Source organism: Rissa tridactyla, chromosome 6 (assembly GCF_028500815.1).
Source record: "Rissa tridactyla isolate bRisTri1 chromosome 6, bRisTri1.patW.cur.20221130, whole genome shotgun sequence".
NCBI lineage: Eukaryota > Metazoa > Chordata > Aves > Charadriiformes > Laridae > Rissa > Rissa tridactyla.
In genome coordinates, this window is record NC_071471.1 from 12,189,443 (window position 1) to 12,214,901 (window position 25,459).

Genomic DNA, 25,459 nt, shown 5'->3' on the forward strand with positions numbered 1-25,459 from the left:
ATTATTTTTTTCCCCAACCAGAAGCAATTCGTGGTTGAAACAGGCTCTTAAAGCTGTGAAGGACAGACCAACGCACCGAGTCCCTGTAAGAAAAGCCGCCTTTTGCAGGGAAAAAAGATCTCTGGCATAGTTGAAGAGAACTACTTGACTGCGTTCAAGTACATAGTGAAATTATTCCCATTCTTTCTCCCCCATCCCTCTCCTTCCCTCTCACTTCTTTTCTGATAGGTAAGCCAGAAACCTGTAGGTAGCTGGTGGGACTCCCTTTCTGAGAAATTCCTGGCAGTGCTGTAGCCTTCTCTGGATTGCAAGGAGCTCCCCGTTTATGTAGTTTTGTGATTTGCCACACTAGAGGGGTTTTTTAGGAGTAGCTGGCGAAGGAGGCAGGTGGAATTCCTCCATATGATGTTTCTCATATCTTACACTCCCCCTTGAAATATTCTCTTTAGCTGCTTGTGTGGAATTAAACCTTCATGACGAAATGTTCAAACTGCCACCCGTCAGCCGTGGTTGCTGGAGTTGTTCAGGGTTGGGGTGTTGTTTTTCAGTTGTGAGTAATCAGGAATCTCTGTGTGAGCCTTTTGCCCAGTGCTTAAAGCGGGACTTCATTGTGGCCTTTCTCCTCCTGAGTCAGAGCCCTGGGGTATCCACCTTCTCTTCCTGCGGGAGCCTCCATCCCCAGGTCTTCCTTGCCCATTCTAGTAAACTCCTCTGCAAAATGCTGTCATTCAGTGTTGCAAACTGAGTCAATGAGTGCAGGAGCTCCTAGTTAGCGTGCTTGAATGTAGGATGCATGCTCGCTTTGATTTTTATTAATATTCTATGCTCTTAATTAATGGCAAGCTAATAGATTTCTCTTTTTGACAAAGGAAATTGAAGACTAAAACCAGGAAAAAGCTCTGTGAAGCAGCCATTGTACGGTCTGGCAAAAGAAAGGAACAAACAACTGCTTTCTTTGCTGTTGGACAGGATTTCAGAAAGCAAATTAGCCAGGAAGTAGTGTTATTTACTCTGATTAATAATGTTTTAATAGGGGGTATAACATTGTAAATAGAGTAATGGATTAAAAAAAAATCTTTTATGATTTATTTGTACACAGTTTTGTTTCGTGATCAATGGAATAATATTGCTCTATAGAGGTGGATGTTACTGAGCACGGCAAGAAGACTGTTTGATAAATACAATTTCCTGCAAATGGTCCTTTCGTAAGGAACTGCAAATTGTTAGTGAGAAATGTTGCTGGCTTTGGCATGCGTTAAAAAGCTTTATCTCTTCAGTCATTCATGTATTATTGAGAAATTGATATCATAAACGTTTAGAATTTTGAATGAATTGGAAAATAATGTTGTTATGTATTTTTATTAAGGGTAGGAAATATGCTTTCTCAGTTTTTTCAACAAAATACCTTTTTAGCGTGTGAGTATAGGGGAGAAGTGGCAAAGGACTAATGCACGTTAAAAAAATTGATGCTTACTCATACGTGATTTCAGTCATAATGTCAAGGATTTATAAAATGTTTTGTATGCATAGTATACAGAAATAAATATACCCCCAACACCTACATGAGGCAGTTACAAACGTGCTGTTAACTACAATCAAAAATGGGAAGGTAAAACTGAAAGGTGGAAATGACTTAATTTTAATTTCGTGCGTGGTGTATATAAACCAGACCTGAACTTCGTACGTCTTATTTCTGAGCCTTGAGGTAATTTTTACAGTGTGTTTACCTCGCAGGGAGAGCTTATAAAATTCAAACTGCAAATAAGATGCAAATCATTAACTGGCTTGGGTGGAAGACAAATCAGATTAGCAGACGTGCATTAAGTGTTTCAGCAGTTCAGTTCTTTAAATGAAGATAGGTGAGGTTAAAAAGTCCATATCAAACACCTGACAATTAATATGGTTACGTCAAAATCATTTTTTTGTGGAAATGTACAAATGGTTGATATTTGCTGATATTCTTGAAACTAAAGCTTAAGTTTCAGCGTGTGCATCCATTTTAAACCAAAAAGAGTTTCAGTATTTCTTCATGTTTGCTGCTGAATGGTATCTGTACTTTCCATCCCGTGTACTCTTTCTTCCTTACTACTTCTTTTTCTATTCTTTTGCTTTTCAAAGTTTATTTGGCTATGGGAAAAATTGCTACAAAATGATTTTTTTTTTTTTTTGGTTCTTTAAGCTTTGCATTTCCCTAAGTCTGCTGGGGACAGAAGCCTTGAAAAATTAAATAAAATAAATATTCAGATCTGAAAGTGAAAAAAAGATTTTAAATAGTACATCATGTTTTATAGCCACTTGTGAAATAATGGCCTCTTTTTCCCAAAAAGGTGCATTCTACTATTTTCAGAAACTAGTGGGGGAAGAAACCCACAGGCATTCGGCACAGGTGACGTGAATGAAGGGTATGTTGGTCTGTGGTTTCAGAATCGGAATGAAATCCCTGCTGTGCCGAGGTCTGACTTCAGTCCAAGATTTCACCCTATGAATTGCTAACAGGAGCAACAGTAATTTAAACCAAACATTTATATATTTTTTTTTTATTACTTTCTACGTGAATATGTTGAACTGTTCATGTTTCAAGTACGCCAGCAGACCAAAAATAATCTATCTTAAAATCATCTAGTAAGTAATTTATTAACATGAATTAATATAAACTTTCAAATAATTTAAAATCAATTTATTGAATTACTTGACAGAACTTGCGATGCTAGAATATTTTAGAGCAAATGTATAATGTAAGGAAAGACAAATTACCTTTAAAATTATAGTCTAAGAGCAAGTTCTGCACTGCCAATTCTGTGTAACGCCTTCAAATCTCTGCTGAAACTGAAAGCGCTCCTTGTGAGCGCGGAACAAAGTCTGAGTTCTGCTCCTGTCTACTGCTGACTCAATTCATAGCTTGTAAAATTATTTGTGGCACCGCTCATTGGAGATAAATTGTGTCAGGCTATCAAATATTACTCCTTGTTTTCCACCGTATTCATTTAATTACCTACGCATCGATCTGGAAAATGGCACTACTTGTGTGGCTGTGAAGTTACTGTTTGAGAAGTCTCTCTCAGATCGATGGTGCTTTAATGCTACAACTTTTTTTTTTTTTTTAGAGCAGAGCAATAAATACCTCTTGCTGTTAATGATTCAGAGTAGCTGCTGCCTTACCAGCCAGATCTGTGTCGTTTCCTCTTTATGCTTAGTCTGTTTTCTGTATCATGCAAATTTGTTACAGGAGGGACACCTCTGTACTAAGCAGATAAGAAAAACCATAATTTTGATTATGTTTGGGTTTGTTTTTTTTTTACAGTATTGTTCTAAGATTTGTGAGCAAATTATGCCTGTATATGAGTTTGTCTCTACCGATGCATTAGATGCGTTGCTGGATTTTTTTCAGGTGACATAGATGGTACTTTCTGTGAAGACAGAAACTAATTGTGAAAAGCAATCAAGTACAACTAGATGTTGGCACTTTCTCACTGGATTACAAACAGGGAGGCTCCTCATGTCCCTGGTCTTTCCAAAGATGCAAATTCTGCTGAAGGTTGAGTCAGAGTTTTCCACGCCAAGGGTATAAATTAAATCCCCAAAATGACATTCCTCTCAGCAAACACGGTAATTACAATTCTCTCTTTTTTGCAGTAAGGAAGCCATAGAGTTATTTTATTAAGTGTCGTGTACTAGTGTAAGCTAGTACACACTTCAGTAATTACTTTTGAAGAGAAAAAGACAGGCATGATTAAGAAGGTCTACATCCTAATGAAAAGGTCTTATTGTTTGGCACAAGGAAAGCAGTTAAAACAAATCCAATATTCTCCTAATCTGCAAGCATTCAACAGGAGCTGGATATAGAAGAAAAAGACCAGCGTGAGTGAAAAATACATCTAAATTTGCAAAAAGAAAAGTGGGCTCTTAAGCAGTTATAATGCTGCTCGCATTCCACTACTACCTGCTTCTTTCCCTGCCTATGTCAAATCTGATCATATCGCCTCACTCATCTTTAACCTCAACCATGAGCAATGTTTTTGGGTACCGGGAAGGCTGGAAAAGGGAGTTGTACAAAACTCTTACCAAATCTTGGCAGACCAGTGAGGAGCAGTCTCCGCGCCCGTGGTTAAATCAGGAACTGATAACCCCTGGCAGAGCTGAACCCGGCCCGGGGGCAACAATAGCCGAGGAGCGAGCACACAAGTAGAAACGTTTCACACTTCTTTCTGTTAAGAGCATTAGCTTAAATTTCAGCTGAGGACAACTGGTATTGGTGGTCTCCACCTGTAGCGTCGGGCCCTGGGCGTTTCAATCTGAAACAGCCTGATTTCGTAAAGGAATGAACTCGGGAGTTAGGAAGTTAAAACACCTTTGGCTGATTCAAAAGCCTTTTCTCTCAGGAGTAGTCTGGGGAGTTTAACAGGCCCCAGCTGTTGTGGAAATAAGCTTCTACAACCTCATAACATCGTCTTTTGAAATGCCTTTAATGTAATGTGTCAGATTTAACTTAATCTCTACTATTTATTTTGTTTATTTCATCATTATTGAAATAAGCGTTCTGGATAACTTGTAAGTTGAATGAGGTAACTGATAATGGGAAAATGGACTAGAAAGACTTTTAACAACTTTTGGGACTGAAAACTTATTGCAGATATGCTTAATTACATAGATATAGCCAACCATGTTGTTATTTGAAATAACTTTTTTTTTTTTTAGACTAGAAATTATCAGATCCCAAAATTCTCAAGGATTAAACCACGTTTTACCCCAGATCATCCATGGAGATGCTGAGAGGGCTGGAGCCCCTCTGCTGTGAGGACAGGCTGAGAGAGCTGGGGGGATTCAGCCTGGAGAAGAGAAGGCTCCGGGGAGACCTTATAGCAGCTTTCCAGTATCTGAAGGGCTCCTACAAGAAAGCTGGAGGGGCTTTTTACAAGGGCATGTAGTGATAGCACAAGGGGTAATGGCCTCAAACTGGAAGAGGGGAGATTTAGATGAGATCTAAGGAAGAAATTCTTGGCTGTGAGGGTGGTGGGACACTGGCCCAGGTTGCCCAGAGAAGCTGTGGCTGCCCCATCCCTGGAGGGGTTCAAGGCCAGGTTGGATGGGGCTTGGAGCAACCTGGTCTGGTGGGAGGTATCCCTGCCCAGGGCAGGGGGTGGCACTGGATGATCTGGTTCTGGATCAAGATTATTTGGCCAACAGTGTGAACTGAAGGACAAGGTAATGTAGGTAGCTCCATTATAAGAGGTAGTAGTGATACATTTCTAAGATATAACCAAAAAATGACAGTGGTTTAAAAAGAATTGTTGACATTATGAAGTGACTGTTCTTGAAATTTAGTAAAGCCAAATAGCAAGAAGTTCTTTAAAACTGTGTGAAATAAGATACCTGCCTACAAATTAATAATGTGCTTGGATTATCACTGTATTGAAAGAGCAGTTAATGAATACTGGTAGTTTCAGAAAGACTAAATGATTGATTTTGTATCGTTTCTTACCACAGGTAATGATGGATAGGTATCTCAAGCAAAAGGACACTAAATACAGAAATGCTCCCAGGAGATGTGGTGTATGAGAAAGGGAGGTGCATATTTGAACACAGGGCCGTTAAGAGTTTGCACAATTTTCTTTAAAATGCAGCAAATTCTGTCAAGCATTTTTAAGGGAATTTTTGAATCTTTTTGTAACTTACATGCTGCAGCTCAATCAAATTACTGTTTTATTTTAGAAATTGAATTGAGCTTCTGTTTGTGCAACTGTGCCAGGCTGTAAACGGGGTAACTGTAGAGTCCCCCTTGCCAAAAGTGTCTCCGTCATCCAGATGCAGAATCAGGTACAGAAACAAGAATTTCCCGTCTTAAGGTTTTACTTAGAGTTCAGACCCAGCTGAGGATTCTCAGTTCTTACGAAGCAAGCGTCAGTGGGGAATATAGTGTAAATCGTTAAAATTCTTTCTTTAGAGTCTTTGAAGACAAGTTACTTCTGATGTGCAGTGAGGTGGCTATGCCAAAACTACGGCCTAAGAAAACAAAAATCTTAACTGATTCTTGCAATTCAAAGTAGAGAATGAAGTACACTAACATATTTGCTTTTAAAGGCAGAAGGAAATAAATTCAACTGTTAAGCCTGACTAGAAATCATAATTTCATCCTGGGATGGCACCATTGGTGGAGTAGCGGCAAACCACGTTCTTTTCAGGTTCAGAGGGAAGGTGTCAGTTTGTTTTCATATCTTGCTTCATTATTTGGCCAGTGGGTAAGTGACCAGTGACAGAATAGCTTTTTGCTCTGAATTATGAGAAGATCGAGTTTATGGATCGGCAGCAGTTTGATTTGTAATTTTCCTAGCAGCCGTTGAACTTTAAGTCTTTTCAACCAATTGCTGCTGAATTTGCTTCAAGAAGATGTCATCCTTTCCATTAATATACAGAAGAAATATATGCCGGTTCCCGGTGCCACTTGAGGGTATTTCAGTAGCAGATTGGAATTTTAAGTCCTGATTAACAAAGGAGTCATAAAAGATTCAAACTGTCTTGAATTCTTTATCTGAGTTACAAAGGGTTTAATCTTAACGATAGTGATGCAGAAAACCTGGATGAGTTAGTTTGCTTTTTTGTTCTCAAGATTTGTTATTAATGTAATTGTTTTTTGTTGGTTTTTTGTTCCTGGAGACTCCAGTCTTCTGGGGCTAGTATCAAGATAGCAAAGGTTTGTAGTTGGTGCAGGAATTTGACTTCGTGGTATCGTATGCAGAGTACAGCGTATTCTCCCTTATATGATGTTTCACTGTTAGATATATTTTTGACAATTTATAACTAAATCCATGGCTTCGAGTTTAATTTATGATGTGTATATATTTGGAGTTGCTTATACTTCTGTCAAGCAGATAGATTTTTTTTTTTTTAATGTTTTTTTTTGGTTGTGGGAGAATACACTTGGTCTCTGAAGATTTTTAAACACTCTGTGTGTCTTGTCTGTCTGCTCCGATTGTAGCTGCTCACAGAAGAGCGTTGCGAACAGGAATGGTACCGGCCCAGGCCCGTTATAGGCACTTGTGACCCGTTTTGTCTAATAGCCGTGAAGGATGTTCTCACTTTCAAATTTGTTTGATATCTAATTTTCAACCTTTTTTTTTTTTCTTTCTGTTTTCCATGATAGCCTTGTAACAGTACTATTATACTTTTATGTGCTGTGTGGAAAATTCACTTTCTTTAGCTCTCTGATAGTTCACTGTCTACATCCTTGGGGTGTTTTTTGAGACATAACGAATCATTCCATATGCATCTTCTCTGTCCCGCATGGAATTTTGTAGGAGACTTCTCATAACCCTCTTTCCGAGGTGCCTCTGCATTCACATGAGGCTTGATGTAAGCGCTCTGCTGATAAGGAGCAGTGGCCGGGTTCAGCAGCTCACAGGGCGTTATCAGTGCTCTGTCATAACTGTTGGGTATATGCTGTTTGGTCTTGAGAAAGACAGGGTGGCCTATAAAACCTGTCAGCTGGTTTAACTTGGTATATTACTTTATTGCTTTGGCTGTCTGATACTTTGGCCGATGATCACTTTGTAGTGCTACTTTGCATGTTATGTATATAATGCCATAATTACTTCTTTTACCTCCTTAATTGGGGTATAAAATTATTGTTGGATATGGTTTTGACTGCCTTGGGCGTGAATGGTAGCTTAGTAAACTTAACGCAGTGATTACAGAGGTGTTTAATACATTTGAGGAAGAAAAAATAATCAGAGGTTGGGGAAGGAAGGAAGAATTTTAACATATTCAAAGTGACTAAGTTAATTGATCTCCACTGTGTACTGGTGAAATATTAGTATAGTACAGTACAGCGTAATGCATATTAGTATGGTACACTGTTTTAGTTGTACAGTGTATTTATGGTAGCACACAGTGTTAATAGTCGAGCTTGCTTGCATTGGCTTTGCTCCCGTTCTGGCAGGTTATAAAATCAGGAGCAATACTATGGCCCAGGTTGAGTGCCCGAGCTGTGAAGATGTGAGACAAGTTGGAGGTAAACTGCAGGGCTTGGATTTAGATTTAACATGCACAGATGAATGCACAGATGGATATCCCCTAGCCTTCTTTCGGGGAAATACACACAGAATCGATCTTCCGAAGTGGCTAATGTTTCCTGGTGCTCCGAAGGAAGGTGAGGCAACAAGCTGCTCTTGGGAAAGGCGAGCGTCTGTACTCCTCACCCCCGGTGGCGTTCCTCTCTGCCTGCTGGCGCTGAGCAGAGCTTGCCATTCATTCTGGTCGGAAACAGCCAGAGACGTCCCACTATTTTGAAAAATGCATTTAACCCTTAGGTATTTTGAGATTTTGCTCTCATGGAAACAATGTAAGGTGGCAGGCACTTTGAAATGGACAATCCTTGATGAATTTCTTTTAAGTTCTTATCAGCCAGTAATAATAGCAAAAAAAGTAGTAAATATCCCACAAAAAAATTATTGCATGCATGAGATCTCATTAATAGGGAAAATTCAAGGAGAAGGCGAAATGGAAACATCTGTAGCAGTGGAATGAAGGATGAAGAGATAAACTTGTGCCTTTAAAGGCAGGAAAGTATAAGGCAAAAGGATGGATTCCAAAAATGACAAGAAAGGAGTGCGCTCTGTGAGGGCCCCTCTACACAGATGAGCTTAGGAAGCAGGAGAAGAGAGAGGCGGACAGGTGTACATCCCAGTGGTTCAGCTTTGCTTCAGCAGACAAAATAGCAGTATGCTCCTTTCATCTGATTAGTATGTTACAGGGCTGCTTTAAGCTGCTGCAGAATGGTACAGCCAGAATATACTGCAGAATGGGGCCATAAATTAAAAATGTAACTCCATTTTTGAATATTCTCATCAGCCAGTTGATCCATATTATACCACCCTTTGGTGTTTTTGTTGTGGGCTTTGAGGAAAGCTTCGTGTGGGACGGACAACAAAGCAACTACTAGACAGGCTGTGTTGACATGGAGTTAGAGCTGAGAATGTAGTTATCACAAAAAAAGGGCTGCTGCGTAGAAAATTCAGCATTATGGTTAAACTTAAAAATGTGAGCATATTACAGTAAAGACAGATGACTTCCAGACATCTTAAACTGATAGCGGGGGAGAGGGAGCACTGAGAAATCTTAAAAGGAAAGGATGCCTGAAGTGCTGAAAGCTGGGGGGGAAAAAGCAAAGAAAAAAAAATTCTGAGTGGTTTGTTACAAAATACTGAGAAAAACTAAATGCTCTTTACAAAATAAAACATTAGCTGTAGGTTATGTTAGAATATTTTGGTTTTCCCAAGTATTGCTTTGTTTTTCCCACTTTAAAGATTCTTCCACCAATCTGTAAGACACACCAGAGGAATAAGGTGGCTGCTTTATTCTGTGGCTGCAGAATAACACCATTAAAAGTGGTGTTTTGCATTTGGATATCCACAAAGAATAGTATCAGTGGCACAATGATACTTGTATTTATGCGGCCATTTTTAATTTGAGCAAAACACACTGTTTCAACTAACTCTGATATTAAAATTTGTAAGGTAGAGTATCCAAAACAATCCAAGAGGGGATTGTAATAAGGATTTAAGTAATTTTCCAGATTAAACCTGCCTTACTTAGAATGTTCCTCTGTGTTTTTCCTCTTTCCTTTTTCCTTAGTGGTACTTGATTAATTTTTCCCCTTGAGTCCACTATCTTTGTGTTAATTAATGTGCTCAAACTCCTCATTCCCTCCTGTATTTCATCCTCCATTTATTACTGTTTGTCTTTCAGCACTCTTTTCAGTACTTGCTGCTTTGTCACTTACATAAAGTTTTGTTTTTCTAATATTACTGTGTTTACATAGGTGTATCTTTTTCTACATTTTGCTCTCTAATACCCTTTAGTGAATGCTAGACCTCCACTATTGAGCAACAAGTTATATGTTGAGCTTTCTCAGTTTTCTGCTCCTCTTTCCATGTTCCTACTTACATTTGTCTTGTCACCACGTGTGATCTGTGTGTGTTCTCCTGCTTCACTTTGCATCTCCAAGCGCTGTTCCATGCAGCTTAAGCTGATCTCAGTCAGAGCCGCCGTCGTATTGCTTTTTCTCCAGCCTTCTCATGAGACCTACCAGCAGTTTATCTTTTCTCAGTTCTGAGGTGACAGTTCCTTCTTACGTTTTTTACAAGCGTATCCAGACTTTTACTGATCTTGGCTCTAGTTTGTGCTCTCTTGTTCTCTTCACCCATGCCAAAACATGTTGAGCAACTATTCATTGTATTGTTTTAACTTCACTTTTAATATGATGCTTCCTCTTATTCTTCCATGGTAGCCAAGTTCCAATAAATTTTAAAAAAAAAAAAAAGTTTTCCTCAAGGGCTTTTTTCTGTTGGGTTTTCGTCTAGTTTTTCTTTGTAAATCCCTTGTAAATAAAGATCCTGTCTCTGCTCTGTAAGTGGCTAATCCAGGCAGAGTCATTGATATAAAAAGCTTTTGAGAGAGCAGATACAGTACCTGTGCCACTCCCTGTGGGGAGGCTTTTTCCAGATAACATATTGTATGTTTAAACCATAGCTGTTGCTGATTTCTTACTCCTTCTCTTCAAATTGCTTAATGACTAGGCTCAGAGTACCTAGAAAATTCCGTGAAGTTCATGGAATGGAAACTTGAAGTTCTTCATTTTGTATAATAGATATAAATTTGTAATAAGGAAAAAGCAGGACTCCAGCCCAAGTAGTATTTACCCTCTCTGGTAAGGAAGGGCTAATTCAGGCTTTTCCCTTTCTTCTTTATTCTGTTTTCTGTGGCTAATGAAGCTAGACGGAATAATAGACAGCCATGTAAGTCTCACCAAAACTCATCAAAATTTCCACACACACAGGCTAAATCAAGGTTGCACAGAGCATCTTAAGTTTGGTGTTTCTTAATTTCTGCTTTAGTTTTGAAGCACAAAGATTATGTATTTTTTGCATGTGACTTCTCGAATTCTTTGTAAAAAAGCTTCGTGCATGTCTTCAGATAGTCAAAAAGTAAAAAAGGGTATTGGACTGAGCTAACAAGAGAAAACAGATGTATTTTTTCTAGCAAAGCAGGAAAAATAATGATGTGGAAAAGGAGAACTCTCACCTTGCATACTTTTAAATGAGGAGAGAGAAGGATAAAGGCATTGCTTTGAGACAGCTCAGCTAATTTTTGCATTGTCTTTTCGCAGATCGTGGTCAGTAAATGCTTTAGTCTTTGATACTCTGAATAAGTGATTTCATGAGAAGCAGAACTAAAGAAGAGTGATTTCTAGCGTATCTGTGTTGATGAATTGTAATGAATTATACGCAACTTGTTGAACGTACTCGTGAAGCATCACATAGTCTTTCTGACAGATGATGTCCTGAATGCCATCGAACTCTAAGAAAGATTAGAAGCAGCTTGTAACTTTTTGGAAACTAAATAAGCTATGTAGACAAGAACTGCTGGGGAAGAGACTGGTGTGCTCCAACTGAAGCTTTCCGTGGGTGTCCCTGTCCCTCTCCAGCCGCTGTCAGAGGCTGAGGGAGGTGAGCGGAGGTGGAGGCTGTGGCTCATACTGGGCCCGAATGACCCCTTTGGCTTCTGCTCAACTACCTGCTTTTGTAAAATTTATTGGGACATCTTGTATCCAAGATCAGTCAGAGTTGGTTTAAACAAATAGCTCGGAATGTATTAAGCGGCATGCTTACAGACAGAAATGGACACAAGTCTCATTTCCTTCTCTCAGATTAGTAAAAAAAACATAGAAACTTTTCAGGTAGATGGTGGCTTTCATTTCATGAGGGAAATCATGTGTTCTAGATAGAAGCTGTTTCAAAGACACTTCAGTATCTTCATTTTCTGAAGCGCACCGGCGTTCATCACACCGGCTGTTAAAGTTCTTTGGCTTTGTGCTGCGGCTCTGTTTGCAGGGCTTACAAAGTGTCTGTTTTACTGTTGGCGTTTAACATGTCTGATTATTATTTTGCCTGGTGACTGGGGCATTCTGAAAAGTAAGGATCGGCTCTGGGAAGCTTGGAGGGATGTTGGTGTGTTTGGTAGTGCTACTGCCGATAAGGTTTGGCGCTGTATACGTGCTGCAAATGCTGGCGCTGCTTTTAGGCCTTCCACATATCGCAGTGGCAAATGTTTGAAGTAAAATTGTAGTGGGCCTGTACCAAGTGTATCTCTTCAGAGCCGTGTCTGAAAAGGCGTGGTGCAATTAACAGTAGCTCCCTGGAGGTAAATAAGGTTGTCTGGAGAGCCGAGAGGCAGAGTTTGGTGTCCTTCAGCAGCTTTCGTTCTGCCAGGCCTCTGGCGGCCCAGGGGCAGCACGGCCCACCGAAAGGCCTGTTGGTTTGAGGGAAGAAGGGCGCGTTCTCTCTTTTCCTGTTGTTGCTTGGTTTTCCTTCTCATGAGATACTATTTCTAGTATCATCTATTCTATGATTCTGTGATTTTATTTCTCATGGAGTCTAGAGCCTGTCACATCAGCTGAAGATCTCTAGATAATTGCTTCTCTTTTTGTAATTATTTTTTTTTAGGACTTCTCTTTCATTTTCCCTTCTTTCCCACTTCTGAGAGAGACTGAGAAATAGGGCTAGAAATGAGAGTAAGAGGACTGAGGAAAGGGAAAGCAGAAAGGCTGAGGGAAAGAGGGTTATATAATCCTGGCTATATAATCCTATAATCTCTTTTGCCTCCTTACTGCCTGGTAAGTGGAGGTACCATGTTTTACAGAGGTTTTTTTTATGTCTTAGGAGAAATGTAGGCGTTGACTAACAAGACATTTTGTTTCTCTGGTAAAGAAAATTTCCTTTGGCAAATACATGTACGAAGGGGTGTTGAGGGCTGACAGTACGTGAGTGGGTCGCTGCTGAGCTGTCTGGTCAGCGTGAACCTGCAGGTAGGACAAGCAAATTCACAGAAAGTAGGAGGAAGGATGGACTTCTGTAGTGAGTGTCCTCAGTGGGTGGTTCCTATAAACAAGAGCTAGAAGTTCTTTGAAGCTGGAAATGTGGATAAACGTGATGTGGTTAGAAGGGTCTGCCAAGATTTCCAGAAAGCCTTCGGTGGTGTCCTTGCTCACCTGAGAGAGGAGAAGCTGAGAGAACGGAGCTGCTCGATCTCAGGAGGCAAAGGCCAAAGGGAGACCTTAACTGCTTTCTTCAAATAATGAGAGACGAGAAGGAAGGTAAAGCCAGACTCTTCATGCAAATCCCTAGTAATAGGATGACAGTTAACAGATACAAAAGTCCAGTTTGACATAAGGGAAAACATTTTTGCCATGAGGTGGTCAAGCACTGGAGGCATAAGGGCTCGGTGAGGCTGTGGGATCGCCATCCTCGGCCGTACTCGGAACTCACCTGAGCAGCCTGATCTAGTTGGCCCTGCTTTGGGAAGGGTTTGGACTAGCTGACAGTCAGGAATCCTGCCAACTGAAATTATTCTACGTTTCTAGACTTCTAAGGGAAATCGGTAGCTGTGAGTTTGTCCTTGCGTGGACAAACATTTGATAAAAATCATAGGAAACAGAACAGGAACAAATCAGATGTTTTAAAATAATAATTATCTATTTATTACTTTCAAAATTGCTGGATTAAACCTTCTAGCTATCCAGAAGCACACATACTAAAAACTCTGTAGTATATGAAGCCTCTTCCAGTATGGTGGAACAGAGATCCATTATTTTTGAAACTGCTTTGGGGTTTATTGTAGTTGCTGTGAAATAGTGTAGAAAGCACAAGGAGAGTATATTGGTATATTGTAAGTACAAAGTACTGGTACAGAGCAATTGTTCTCAGCTGAAATCAGTTTATCAGGCAGATTGCATATTGTCAAGGCCTTTGCTATTACATTATCCCGCACCTGAACTGTGATTTTAACAAGAGACACCTGGTACCAAGAGGCAGTTCCCACAGCGGGTGCTCATAATGCCCTGATAACTGGCCCAACAGACCGGGACTAGGGCTGTGCAGGAGGAACATGGGCGCAGTTACTGCACCTGTGGCCCCTTGTTAGCAAGGGAAATAATATTTTGACTCTGCCCTTGGCTACAAAAATGCTTACACAGTTATGCTCTATTGAATGCTCGCGTTTGGATTGTCTGGCTCTTCTCCTGTCGCAGGGCACCACTAAGAAGCATCTGGCTCCATCATCTTTGCACCCTCGCATCAGGTATTTATTTATACATGCGGATAAGATCCCCAGCCAGGATAGGGGAAGAGCTTAGGCCCGCATGGGCCTCTCTCCTTACGGAGGGAAGCTCGGTTAACATGTGGTTGCATGTTAACAGCGCAGGTGATGGGTGAGTCTAGATGTGAAAACAGGCTTTGATAAAAGCGCTCTGAAAGAGTAAATATACCTAAATGGACTTGTTTCAAATATATACATTGTTGTATCTTACACTTAACTTTCAGCCCTACCTCCAAACTGACTATGTTTATATTGCTGGATTTGAGTCACTTCTGACAGCATGCAGCCAAAGGCTGGTTCCACATACGCAGTGATAAGCTGTAGTTAATGAAGGTTTTGCTCCTGGAGCTTGAAGTCACAGAATCAGGGAATGGTTCAGGTTGGAAGGGACCTTAAAGATCATCCAGTGCCACCCCCTGCCCTGGGCAGGGACACCTCCCACCAGACCAGGTTGCTCCAAGCCCCATCCAACCTGGCCTTGAACCCCTCCAGGGATGGGGCAGCCACAGCTTCTCTGGGCAACCTGGGCCAGGGGCTCACCACCCTCACAGCAAAGAATTTCTTCCTGATACCTAATCTAAATCCCTCTTCTTTCAGTTTAAAACCGTTCCCTCTTGTCCTATGGCTCCCTTCCCTGACCCAGAGTCCCTTCCCAGCTTTCTGGTATGCCCCCTTTAGGTATTGGTACTACCATTGTGAACAATTTGAAAATATAACCTCTTTGCTTGGCAGCACTCTGAGAGGCAAAGTTAAAACTTAGAAATAAAGGACATGTTTATGTGTGTGTATAGATAGGAAAAAAAAAAAGTCTCTCAAAGTTGCACTGCACCTGCATCTTGAGCATTGAATGTAGTTTTGACCATCCCATTTCCAAAAGGATATACAAAATTAGAGAGAAAAACTCACCAATGGGGAAAAGAATGGCAAATAGAGGAACAGTTATGCACTCTGCAAAAAAAAATAAAAAAAAAAAAATCCCAGGATTATCAAATAAAATGATCAGGCAGCAGCTTTAAAAGTAGAACGTGGTACCTTCTTAAGGAATATAGAGCTAAACTGCACGTTTCATTGATATGAAAAGTACAAATGAGTTAAGAGATGATAGATCCACTAGCAGCTATTAAATTCCAATAGTCAAAGTGTGGCATAACAACCTGCAGTTCAGGTAAACCCTAAACTACTGCCAAATGCAAGATTAATCTAATGGTGACTTGTACTTGCACTCTTCCAGACACCTAGTGCTGATTACTGGGTAGAAAAATCCGTATGTTAGTTTTCGTCAGATCTACGAGGAATGTTTTTCTTAAGAAACATTTCCTTACAGCAGATGTGCGGGGAACTGCAGCAATGAGTAGTGCTCACAGAAATGAATCTTGGAAGCAGTGCTAAGTAAAGTGGTGGAAAGTTTCTGTAGTGTAAACCTAAGAACATGTTGGAGTCAGGGCTTTTCCTCCCTCTTCAAGCACAAGTGTCCTCCTTGATCCCAGACTTCTCATTCAGCTGGAGTGAACCAAGGCGACGCAGGGCAGGGTGCGGGTGGCTGGATGACCACAGTTGTGGGTGCTTCCAAGTGCAAAAGCATTAGGACATCACCGGGAACAAAGCACTGCCTTCGGGGTAGCAAAGGCTGCTGAGCCTTTTACTCGAGTTCACGTCATTTGCTGTTGTTCAAGTCTGAAGTTAACCTGACAAAAAGGGGGGCGCCTTGTCAGAATCACTACTTCAGGCCATCAGAACATGAAAAGATCTATTTTGTGAAATCATTCAGTACAAATGCTAGATTGGAAGTTCAGTGGCTTTGTTAATTAATTATTTGGCTTCTGCTACTCAGTCAGTGGCATTAACATCAAGATGAAAAGCAGCTTACAGTTTCCAAATGCAAATTCTGTAGAGCCATATCAAACTGATGTTACGTGCCTTAAACTCAGAGTAAGGAAGTTTTCTTTAATAAAATGTTAAGACTTGAACCCATGAAGTGTTCGATTTTTTGGTGCACTAAATTATGTAGGCCTGCTTCTTTGTCTACTAGTACTTTGTGGAATTAACATGCTTTTTTCCTGAGGAGGGTTATTTGCCATTTTATCGATTTCATTACTATGAAATCCTTTGGCAGTGTTGGCTGTCAGCTTTAATTCGAGCTGTTCTAAACAATTCTGTCACCAGCAAACTTTGTCTGCTCTGTTATCATTCTTTCTTTCAAAGCATTTCTATCTGCTATTTAGCACATTACTATCAACATTGATGCTTAGAAAGATCTACTGATAGGTTCATTCCATTCTGAAAACTGACCATTTTTGCTATCTTTGCTTTCTTGTCTTTTAAACTGACATTGAAATTCTTTATTATTGCATATCAACTTCTTTGAGAACTAAGATGGAAGAGATCATTATAGGATTTTGAAAATGAATGTGTTGCATAAATGTATGACTTCTAGCTGCTTATTTTGAGGTCTAATGGAGCTCCAAGGGGTTTGTGAAGTATTACTTCACCAAAATAACATCAACCCTTGAACAGGACCAGCAGTTCTGTAGTAGATCATCTTGCAGTCTGGCACCGCAGTCAGATTTAATGGTACGTAGGTTTGGGTCACTCCTGGATTCTTTATTTTCCCCCTTTTTTATTCTTCTGACTCTCAGGATAGTTTAAGTGAGTAGCACATTTTCACACATAATTGAAGCTTAGGAATTTCTAGGTTTTGGTTTCTTTACAGTAGACATTGTTTCTGTCACTTTTTACTATAAAAATGTGTATTTATTTCTTGCAAAAAGGGCCAAATAATTGGATTGTCAGTGACACAAATCATTGTCCCCTTTGTAAAAATTTCTGACAATCCTCAGTGTATTTCTTCCCATATCTGCAATGAGGGAATCATTATCTTCTCTATTATCTTCGGGATCAAATAACATTTTACTTTTTAAAAGAGATCTAACAGTTTGAATCATATGAAACACTAGTTTTATACATAAAGTTATCAACTTCTTACTCTCATTCAGAACTTTGAACTTCTAAGTGTAATACAGAATTGCTCGCTCTAAAAATGAAACAATTGTCCTTGAATTTGGGTATCAGAAATGGAAAGGCTTTGATAGTAAAATTCCACTGTTTCCTGTAGTGAGCCCCATGAGGGTGAAAATAATTAATAAGTCCTCCCAGCTTTACTGACGTTTTTGACAACCTTTATTGATACTCCGTATATGCGTTGGCACTATTAACATTACTGGTTGTTTTAAGTCAGATTCTATTTTACTAAACTTTAAGAGATGATACCGAGGATTGCATACTGGGCAAGATGTCTTCCTTTAGGCTGCATTTGGTTGTGAAAGGTCAGCAGAAACAGCTCGGCGAATTTTTCAAATGACAATAAGAAAAAAATGTTTTCTCGCTTATGTTTAAGTTCTGTAAACCAGAACAGTAATAGATTTCTGAGCCTTGTATTACGGAGCAGGTAAAATCCAAAATGCTTTAGTAGTGGTCCCTTTGAATGTGCCGCTTTCTGTGCCAGTTAATTACTGTGTATGTTATATGTACATGCCATCGTCGGACGTGTAATGAGCACGGAGTAGGAACTGTAGGTGGCAGTCAGGCGTTGGGAGGAGAGAGCACAAAAGGGCCGTAAGAACCATGAAAGGACTGTAAGGACCAAAGCTTCCTCCATTCCAGAACCTAGATTTTATTGCAGATTTTCTCAGCTTGAACACCACATTATTGCAATAGAGAAACAAATCTCTACCCTCAAGTATCTGTTCACGATGGCAAGTAGCAAATTACTTTATTTGTCATTTTCTGTGCTGTCTGGTGGAAATCTGTTCTATTTGTCTGTTTGTCATACTGCTTAAGACTGACAGTGGGGCTAACACGGTTCTCTGTCATGGCTTTTCTGGCCTTTATCTAATTCAAAAAAATTTCTTGGAAGGATTTTTAGCAAAATCAAGATGTGAAAATTCAGGAAAAAGATCTTGCTGCTAAATCCTTGTCCTGGGTAACATCTGGATTTATATTTGTTCTGAAATCCAGAATATCCTTCTAGAAAATGTCTAGGCAGTGATAGAAGGGGAGAGAAGCCGGGAGTTTCTGCTGTAGACATCTGTTATAAACCATCAAAACAAGAAGGCGAGATACAAAAGCTTCACTGTTGTTTTTTCATCAGTATGTGGAGTTGTATGATGGTACAGTAGGTTGTGAGATGGACTTAAACTAGCAAGGTGTCACCAAGGAGTAGAATATAGCAGGTTAAGGACTGTCCAGTGAATTCTTACAAGGTGGTGGTGACGATTTTTTCGTAGAGAAGATTGGAGAACACAAATGGAAAACACTCTTCTCTGGAGGTAATTCTCATTATTGGGATGGCAACTTAAATGAGCTCAATCATTCTAATAATAATATTTCTAGTTCTATGAGAGCAAAGTGAAGGGCAAAGCAACAATAATGGTCTCCAAAACAGAAAGAGACTATACTGAAAATATAGATATGTGAGCCTGCATGGGAAACACGACCAAAAAAAAAATGAAGCGCTTCCTGTTCCAAAAAATTGTATTTAAGACTCAAGTACAAAAAACCTAATACAAAGGAGGAATAGGAATTGTAGCAAGATAACAACTTGTTTGAATCATTCTATGCAATGGCCTGAAAATCAAAACGGAATGTTAAAAATCAAAGAATTAAAGGTAAATATTCAAGAATTGCAGGAGCATGTTGGACAAAATCAGAGCAATGCATGAAATAAGGAAAACAAAATTAAGGGTAACAAAATTATATTCTAGTATGTAAGTTAATAAGCAGAAGGCCAATTAAAAATTGGACTGCAGCAAGAGAATACACTTTTCCTATGTATGCTGTGTGTCAGGTGAATGATAAGGAGTTAACATTGCAGGGAGATTTCAGAGAACGGTCAGACATATTTTGGGAATATATTTGAGTTTGATTTTGATGTAGGAGGGTAGACTTAGATGAACCATTTGAATTCTTTTTAACACTTGCCTGTGATTCTCTGTTTGATAAGGTTCTAATTGCATGAGGCTTTACTTTTTTTTTTTTTTTTTAATTGGGATTCCTGCTGATTCGTTCAGTAAGAGTTCATGGTCTAAAGCTGTTCTAAGGGTGAACTAGGGCTGTGTCTTTTAGGAAGATACTGGCTTTTGAATACTGCTTCATTGCATTGGTGGCAGAAAATGGGCAATGTAGAGTCCATGTAAGAGGAAGAGTTGGGGAATGTGTCAATAAAAGGGTCTTCTGTTCCTGCATGTGCTGTGAAAGCTGAAATTCACCTAAGTATTTCAGCTGACTTTCTAGAATCCTGACTTCTGATTTCAGTAAAATGTTTCAGTTTTCAAGCACAGAAATAATTAGAAAGTTAGGAGCCCTGATGGTATTTAGGAGTCTCAATATCTATTTGGACGTGTTTCATCTCTCCCAGTACTGCTTCCATTTAGATTAATGATTAACACCTATTGATTACAATGAAGTAAGATCTACTTCAGTGTTCCTATGCGATTGTGAGCAAGCCACAGAAAATAAACTCTTTGTACTGGTGTGAGTAATTTCTGGTTAGTTTCAGCAGTTCTCTTCTGGAAACAGTAAATGAAGTGTTATAGAAGTGTACCATGACCCAAGTTGAGCAGTGAGAAATAATGTGCTTTTTATGGTTTGACTTCAGTCTTTGTTTATCATCTTTCATACGGAGATTTGTCACTAACACTTCTGAGACGATTAAAAGCTGCACTTACAGACATTGTAGAAGTGGATTATTTCGTATGATCTAAATGGTAAGTGGGGAGAAGGGTATAGGAAATGCTCACTGAATGATATTGAGGGAAAGAAATATTGCCCATCCAGCAACTCTGTAATCATCATCCATCCTTGCAAGATCTTTATTAAACTTGCCCTCTCTTGACAATTCCAGCAGTCAAAATTACTTTCCAGTGCGCTGATCCCAACTATTGACTTTCAGCTAATGCAAAAGAGTACATTGCCCTTTTCATATGATAGTTTCCAGTGCAAATCTTATAGTATCTTCATCTTGATGCCTTTATAAATCTTTCTTCTGGTTACTGTTTTTCCAGTTTGTGTGGTTGAGAGATACTAATCAGTCACCGTGAATTTAGGTCTCACGATTAATCCTTCTTTGGCAGGAGACTGTGGGATTACTTCATATCCATTGACTTCAGTCTTGAGCTGCAATTTTCCCACCACTTCTCATGCAGCTTACTTAGTTTGGGCAGGTAGTCCCAAAGAGAAGGGATAAAATTGGCTATGTAGCTTCCATGAATAAAGGCAGCAGAGATTAAAACTGACTATATAGTGTAGTTAGTATATTGCATAGTATATAATTTGTATATAATTTATTACCAGCTGTCAGGAGTTTAGGCATCAAGAGTCCATTTACTAGTGAGTAGTTTGTTGTCATTAGTAGTGTTTGAATGACTGGGGACTGTTACAGCTGGAGCACCACTTCTGCAGTGGCCTTGTTCCTGTTGTATAAACTTCCCCTTTCCTATGGAAATGCCAGAATTGCCATATGCAGGAGGCCATTGGAGTGTAGTATTTGGTATGATGGTGTCCCCTGATTTCCAGCAGTGGTTAGTACCTTTTGCTTCAGAGGAGAAAAGGTCGTCATGGGACAGCCTGCATCCAAAGAGTACCCTCTTCAACTCCTGGTATTAAAGGTTGGTTGTTGCTCAAACTTGAGAGCTTACACATCTTACAAAGCTCTGAGATTTTTGTTGTTACTTTTCTTTCACAGAGCTTACTATTATAACGGGTTAGTCTTCTCACTGTAAATATATGTTTTGAAGCCACTGAGTTTGTGGTATGTAATATCTCCTGGAAATGTTATATCTTGTTTTGTATACAGATTTTTTTGTTGTTTTTTTAAGTGTATTCATCCAATTTTGTGTAGGCCCCTTTAGTCTTTCTCTTCTCAAGTTGAAAAAATGTTGTGTCCTCTGTATAGGTTTTTTTTCTTTTCACTTTTAAAAGCAAGGTTGGGTGACATGATTAATTATTGACAAATTAAATTGATATCTGTCTTTAGGTGAAAGTTAAACTGGAATTTTGACGTTAAGGAAATATATGTCAGCGAGAAGACTTTTTAAAACACAATGGGTATGAATAAGTTTGAAATGACAACATAGTACTGAAGTGGAACAGACTTCTCAATTTATTAATGGGCTAAGACAATTTAAATCCTCTTCACTAAATATAGAGAGCGAGCCTCATGATAGAGGTAAAACTCAGAAAAGAATAGAAGACTAGTAGTAACATGAGTAAGGCAGAGACCGTAGGAGTGCACTGCACACCTTCAATTGTATTTTGTAGAAAATCTGTTCTATTTTAAGGATTTGTTTTAAAATGGGAGAGTTTAGCATTTAGAATTTGAACAATGTTGACCATTGTAGTATTGAAATGTTGCAATGACACCATGAAATGTGGTGTGTGAGCAGTCTCCATAACGTATTTACAGAGTGTTAAATCAGTTTCCCAGGAAAATAGACAGGACTGTGTTTTGCTCAGGTGGGGGAAAAGTGGTGATAGGAAAAGCAAGTCAGGCCAAAGCTATTGCCTACTGCCAGATAAGTAGAAATGCTCATTTTGCTTGACATGACTTCCAGTAAGCTTTGTCATAAGAAGTGGAGGAACGAAGGAGACGTGACAGTGAGTTGATAAGTGCTGTTCATCGTCACTCCTCGTGATGCTTGCTGACACTTCTTTAGCAGTGTTGAGCTCTTGTCCAGCCTGACATCCCTAGGAGATGTCAAGCATTTGTTTCATCTTGTGCACGCCCCTGCCCCATGCTCCCAAAGAGCTGGACCATTGTGTGTAAGATGTGTGTAGAATCTACACCAGCCTTATCTGTAACACCTCTGCACAGTGACCAGTAGAAATCCCAAAGTGCCCAGGAGACAGATGATGCTGTCTCAGTTCTAGTCATGGAAGGTCGAAAGCCTTTCAAGAGAAACTGTCTGTGGTCTGTAGTCCTGTGTTTGCAGTCTCTGACCTTGGCGAATTTAGCACGTCCGTGACACCATGTGTACAATTTGTTGCTGATGGTAACATGGAGGGTGTGTACATCCAGTGCGAGCCATCAGCCTCCTCTGCAAAGTTGCTGAATTAAAGAAGCAGTTCCTTAAGCAGTAACCTCCTGGAAATGGATTCCTTGAGAGAAATTGTTCGAGGAAAATTTCTCAAATGTGGTGAGCCCCTGGCCCAGGTTGCCCAGAACAGCTGTGGCTGCCCCATCCCTGGAGGGGTTCAAGGCCAGGTTGGATGGGGCTTGGAGCAACCTGGTCTGGGGGGAGGTGTCCCTGCCCAGGGCAGGGGGTGGCACTGGATGGGCTTTGAGGTCCCTTCCAACCCAAACCATTCCATGATTCTAAGAAAAATTATAGTTGACTTGACTGTGAAGTAATATGCAGAGGTCATGTAAGAAGATAAAATATGTGAGACACTAAGTAGTAGTGACCACCATATAATTGCATTTTGTAGCCTCAGGGAGAAAAGATAGAGAGAACCTGAACAGAATTATGCAAAGTTGAAGAGAGATTTGAATTGAGTGAAGTGCATTAACAAGGAAATTTAGTTATGGTATTCTTACTTTGTCTGCCAAAGTAATGTGGCCATATATTTTATGGAAGCCATTTGAGGTTATTAACAAAATTCATGAATAGGTCTGAATCAAAATAGAATTTGAGCTATAAAAAAATAAAATAACAAAGGTCAATAGGTTACATTACCAATGAGAAGAAATACGGACGACAGCATGCAGTGAGAGAAGGAGGTATTAATGCAGCTGAGGTGGATTTCTAAGAACAGCTGCCCACTGTTCAGTGTGCTGAGACATACCAAAACTGTGTCACTTGTTCAAAACAGAACTTTCAATATTGCAGGAAACATGAAAATACAGCTGCATTTAGAGGTGATTTCAAAGCTGATAAAATGGGTCTTCAGCTGTCATACGGTAGTATTCTCTTGGATTTTATATTAATATATTGCATTACAAACTATTTATTAAAAATGTGGACGTTACCACGCACAAACTTAAATCACCGTTGTTAGAATTGAGGTTGACAGTGTTACCCAGTGTGAAATGGATAAGTAAGTATTATTTTGTGAAGAAGCACAACCAATTCAAGCAATCAATATTTAAGTTGGTGTTTTAAAACGGTAGCCCTACTAAGATACAGGTGTGGTCTAACTGTGCTTGCATATTTTGAAATGTGTGTGTTTCTAATGCTTGATTTTCAAGGAATAAAATATCAGAATTAAAACATTCCCATAATATTTAGTATGCTTAACTTATCTTTATTTTTCCTTTGTACAAGGACTAATACTATTAGCTGTTAAGCTTCTACTGTGTGTGATGGTTTCAGTTTTTGGAGCTGTGCAGTGGATCGTTAATCCAATTGAACTTTTCGGAAAAGCAGGGAGACTTAATATTTGTAATGTTAATGATGTTGGCATGGGTTTTGTATCGCTGTGGTTTGCTTAAGTTTTCTGCATTTCCTTCATTAACAAAAGAAGATTGTGAAGTGGCAAAAAGAAGATCGTGCAGTAGCAAAAAAAAAAAACGTTCTCTATGTTCACTTGTGTTACACGGTTGGATATTTAGACAACATCTAGTTGGAAAGGCAATAATGTGTAAAAATATTCTTTTATAATGATTGTACTTAGGATCACGTCACAAGAATTTTCATTTGCTGTTGTGTTGTTACAGTTCCACTTTTGGTATCTTTGTTCGATTTACAATGAAAAGGTAATTTTATCAGCTTCGCTGTTCAGGTAGCGGGGGAACTGAAAGATGGTCTTCGCTTTATTTTGCACACAAAATTAAAAACACATGGTAACTACAGACTTGGCATGAGTCCTACATTTCTATTGCTTCTATATCACGTTTGCTTAGTTGTAAACAGTAAAAAGATGGAAAATTTTACTAACTCCTAGTCTGACAGCAGTTTACAGGACAGATGATTATTTTTTTTACCCACTTCTTCAAGAGACAGTCTTGTTCAATGTGTTCTGTTGTTATTGCGTTATATGCTCTTTCATATGCCTTATTGAGCTGTAAGTTCAGCAGCAGCAAAATGTTGATGTTTTGACATAACAAAAATGAGTTGTGTTAATTTCTTTTGTTCCTTCATTGAATTACAGGTACTGTAAGAATTGAAATGTTCAGGAACATGCAAAATGCAGAAATCATAAGGAAAATGACAGAAGAATTTGATGAGGTACAGTACGCAAATAGTTCTTTAAACGTTATGAAATATATTACAATATACTTTTGTTTTAAAATAAAAACGCAGTGGGCAAGAAACCAGAATAAGTCAATGAGCAAGTCTCAGAATGAGAAATTGCACTGACAAGCAAAGCAGCGATTTAAACTATTGGATGAGGAATAACCAGTCATCATGAGCTTTAGGAAAGAATAATAATGGAAAACCAAAAAGTAATGAAATAATTTGAAAAGGTAGTTATAGTCACTCATCTGGAGAAGTCAGGGTTGTGGATTGAGTAGGCTCTGGATGGTGAAATACCGGTGCTGAAAACTTTGTGCATGAGCCAGTTTAAGGGAGTAAGTGTACTGCTGGACTAAAGCATGGAGCAAGCTCACACCCCGTGGTGTAAGAGAGCCTGGCCATGTCTGACTCTGCCAGGACTAGCTCAGGTCCATACTGGCCCTGGACTGGATCTGTGTCAACCCTCATGTGTCTTTGTATGGCTTTAGGAATAGCCTTGTCTGTCCGCATCCTGGCTATTAAAGGGGTTAATAAGGGGAGGCAGTAAGAACTGTAGAAAGTTTTCTCATGCCATTGAAATTGGTGGTGGTGTTCTGGATTCTGAAGTTCACCTCTTGGAACTGCCATCATACAACAAAGAACTCCAGATTCCTGAGATGGGACTGCAGGCTTTTGCAGCATTCTGCTCTGTTTGATGTCTGCAAATTCATGTTTTGTTCATTTGAAATGGCAATTTAAAGCAAATAGTAACTTGACATGAAAATTACCATTTTGGAACACTGTTACAGAAAGAAATACTCTTTCAATAGATCTAAGCATTTTGTTTGAAAGAAGTGTGTTGCAATTCAGATTGGATATCTTCTGTCAAAATAAAAATGTTCCTAGTGGTGAATGCTTTTGAGCTTTGAGATTCTTGAACTGTATTTTGTTTGATTTTTTTGTGTATAAAAAACTTAAATATTCTGAACGTTCAATTTACTTAGTGAGGAAAACAAATGCTGAATCAGGAATTTTCTGCGGGACAGCAGTGTCTTTTTCTGACCAATTCTAAATGGAATGCCAAGGCTGTGATTCAAAAAGTT

At 39.3% G+C, this 25,459-nt stretch overlaps 1 protein-coding gene across 12 annotated transcripts in view; it reads left to right on the forward strand.

The window, feature by feature from the left end:
* Positions 1-25,459, forward strand: part of STAG1 (stromal antigen 1) — a 200,902-nt gene that overhangs the window by 77,526 nt on the left and 97,917 nt on the right. For all 12 annotated transcript variants that reach the window (XM_054206620.1, XM_054206619.1, XM_054206621.1 and 9 more), the window contains one exon: positions 24,292-24,368. In XM_054206620.1, coding sequence (XP_054062595.1) covers positions 24,292-24,368 — 77 coding nt within the window. The remainder of the gene's footprint in view (positions 1-24,291; positions 24,369-25,459) is intronic.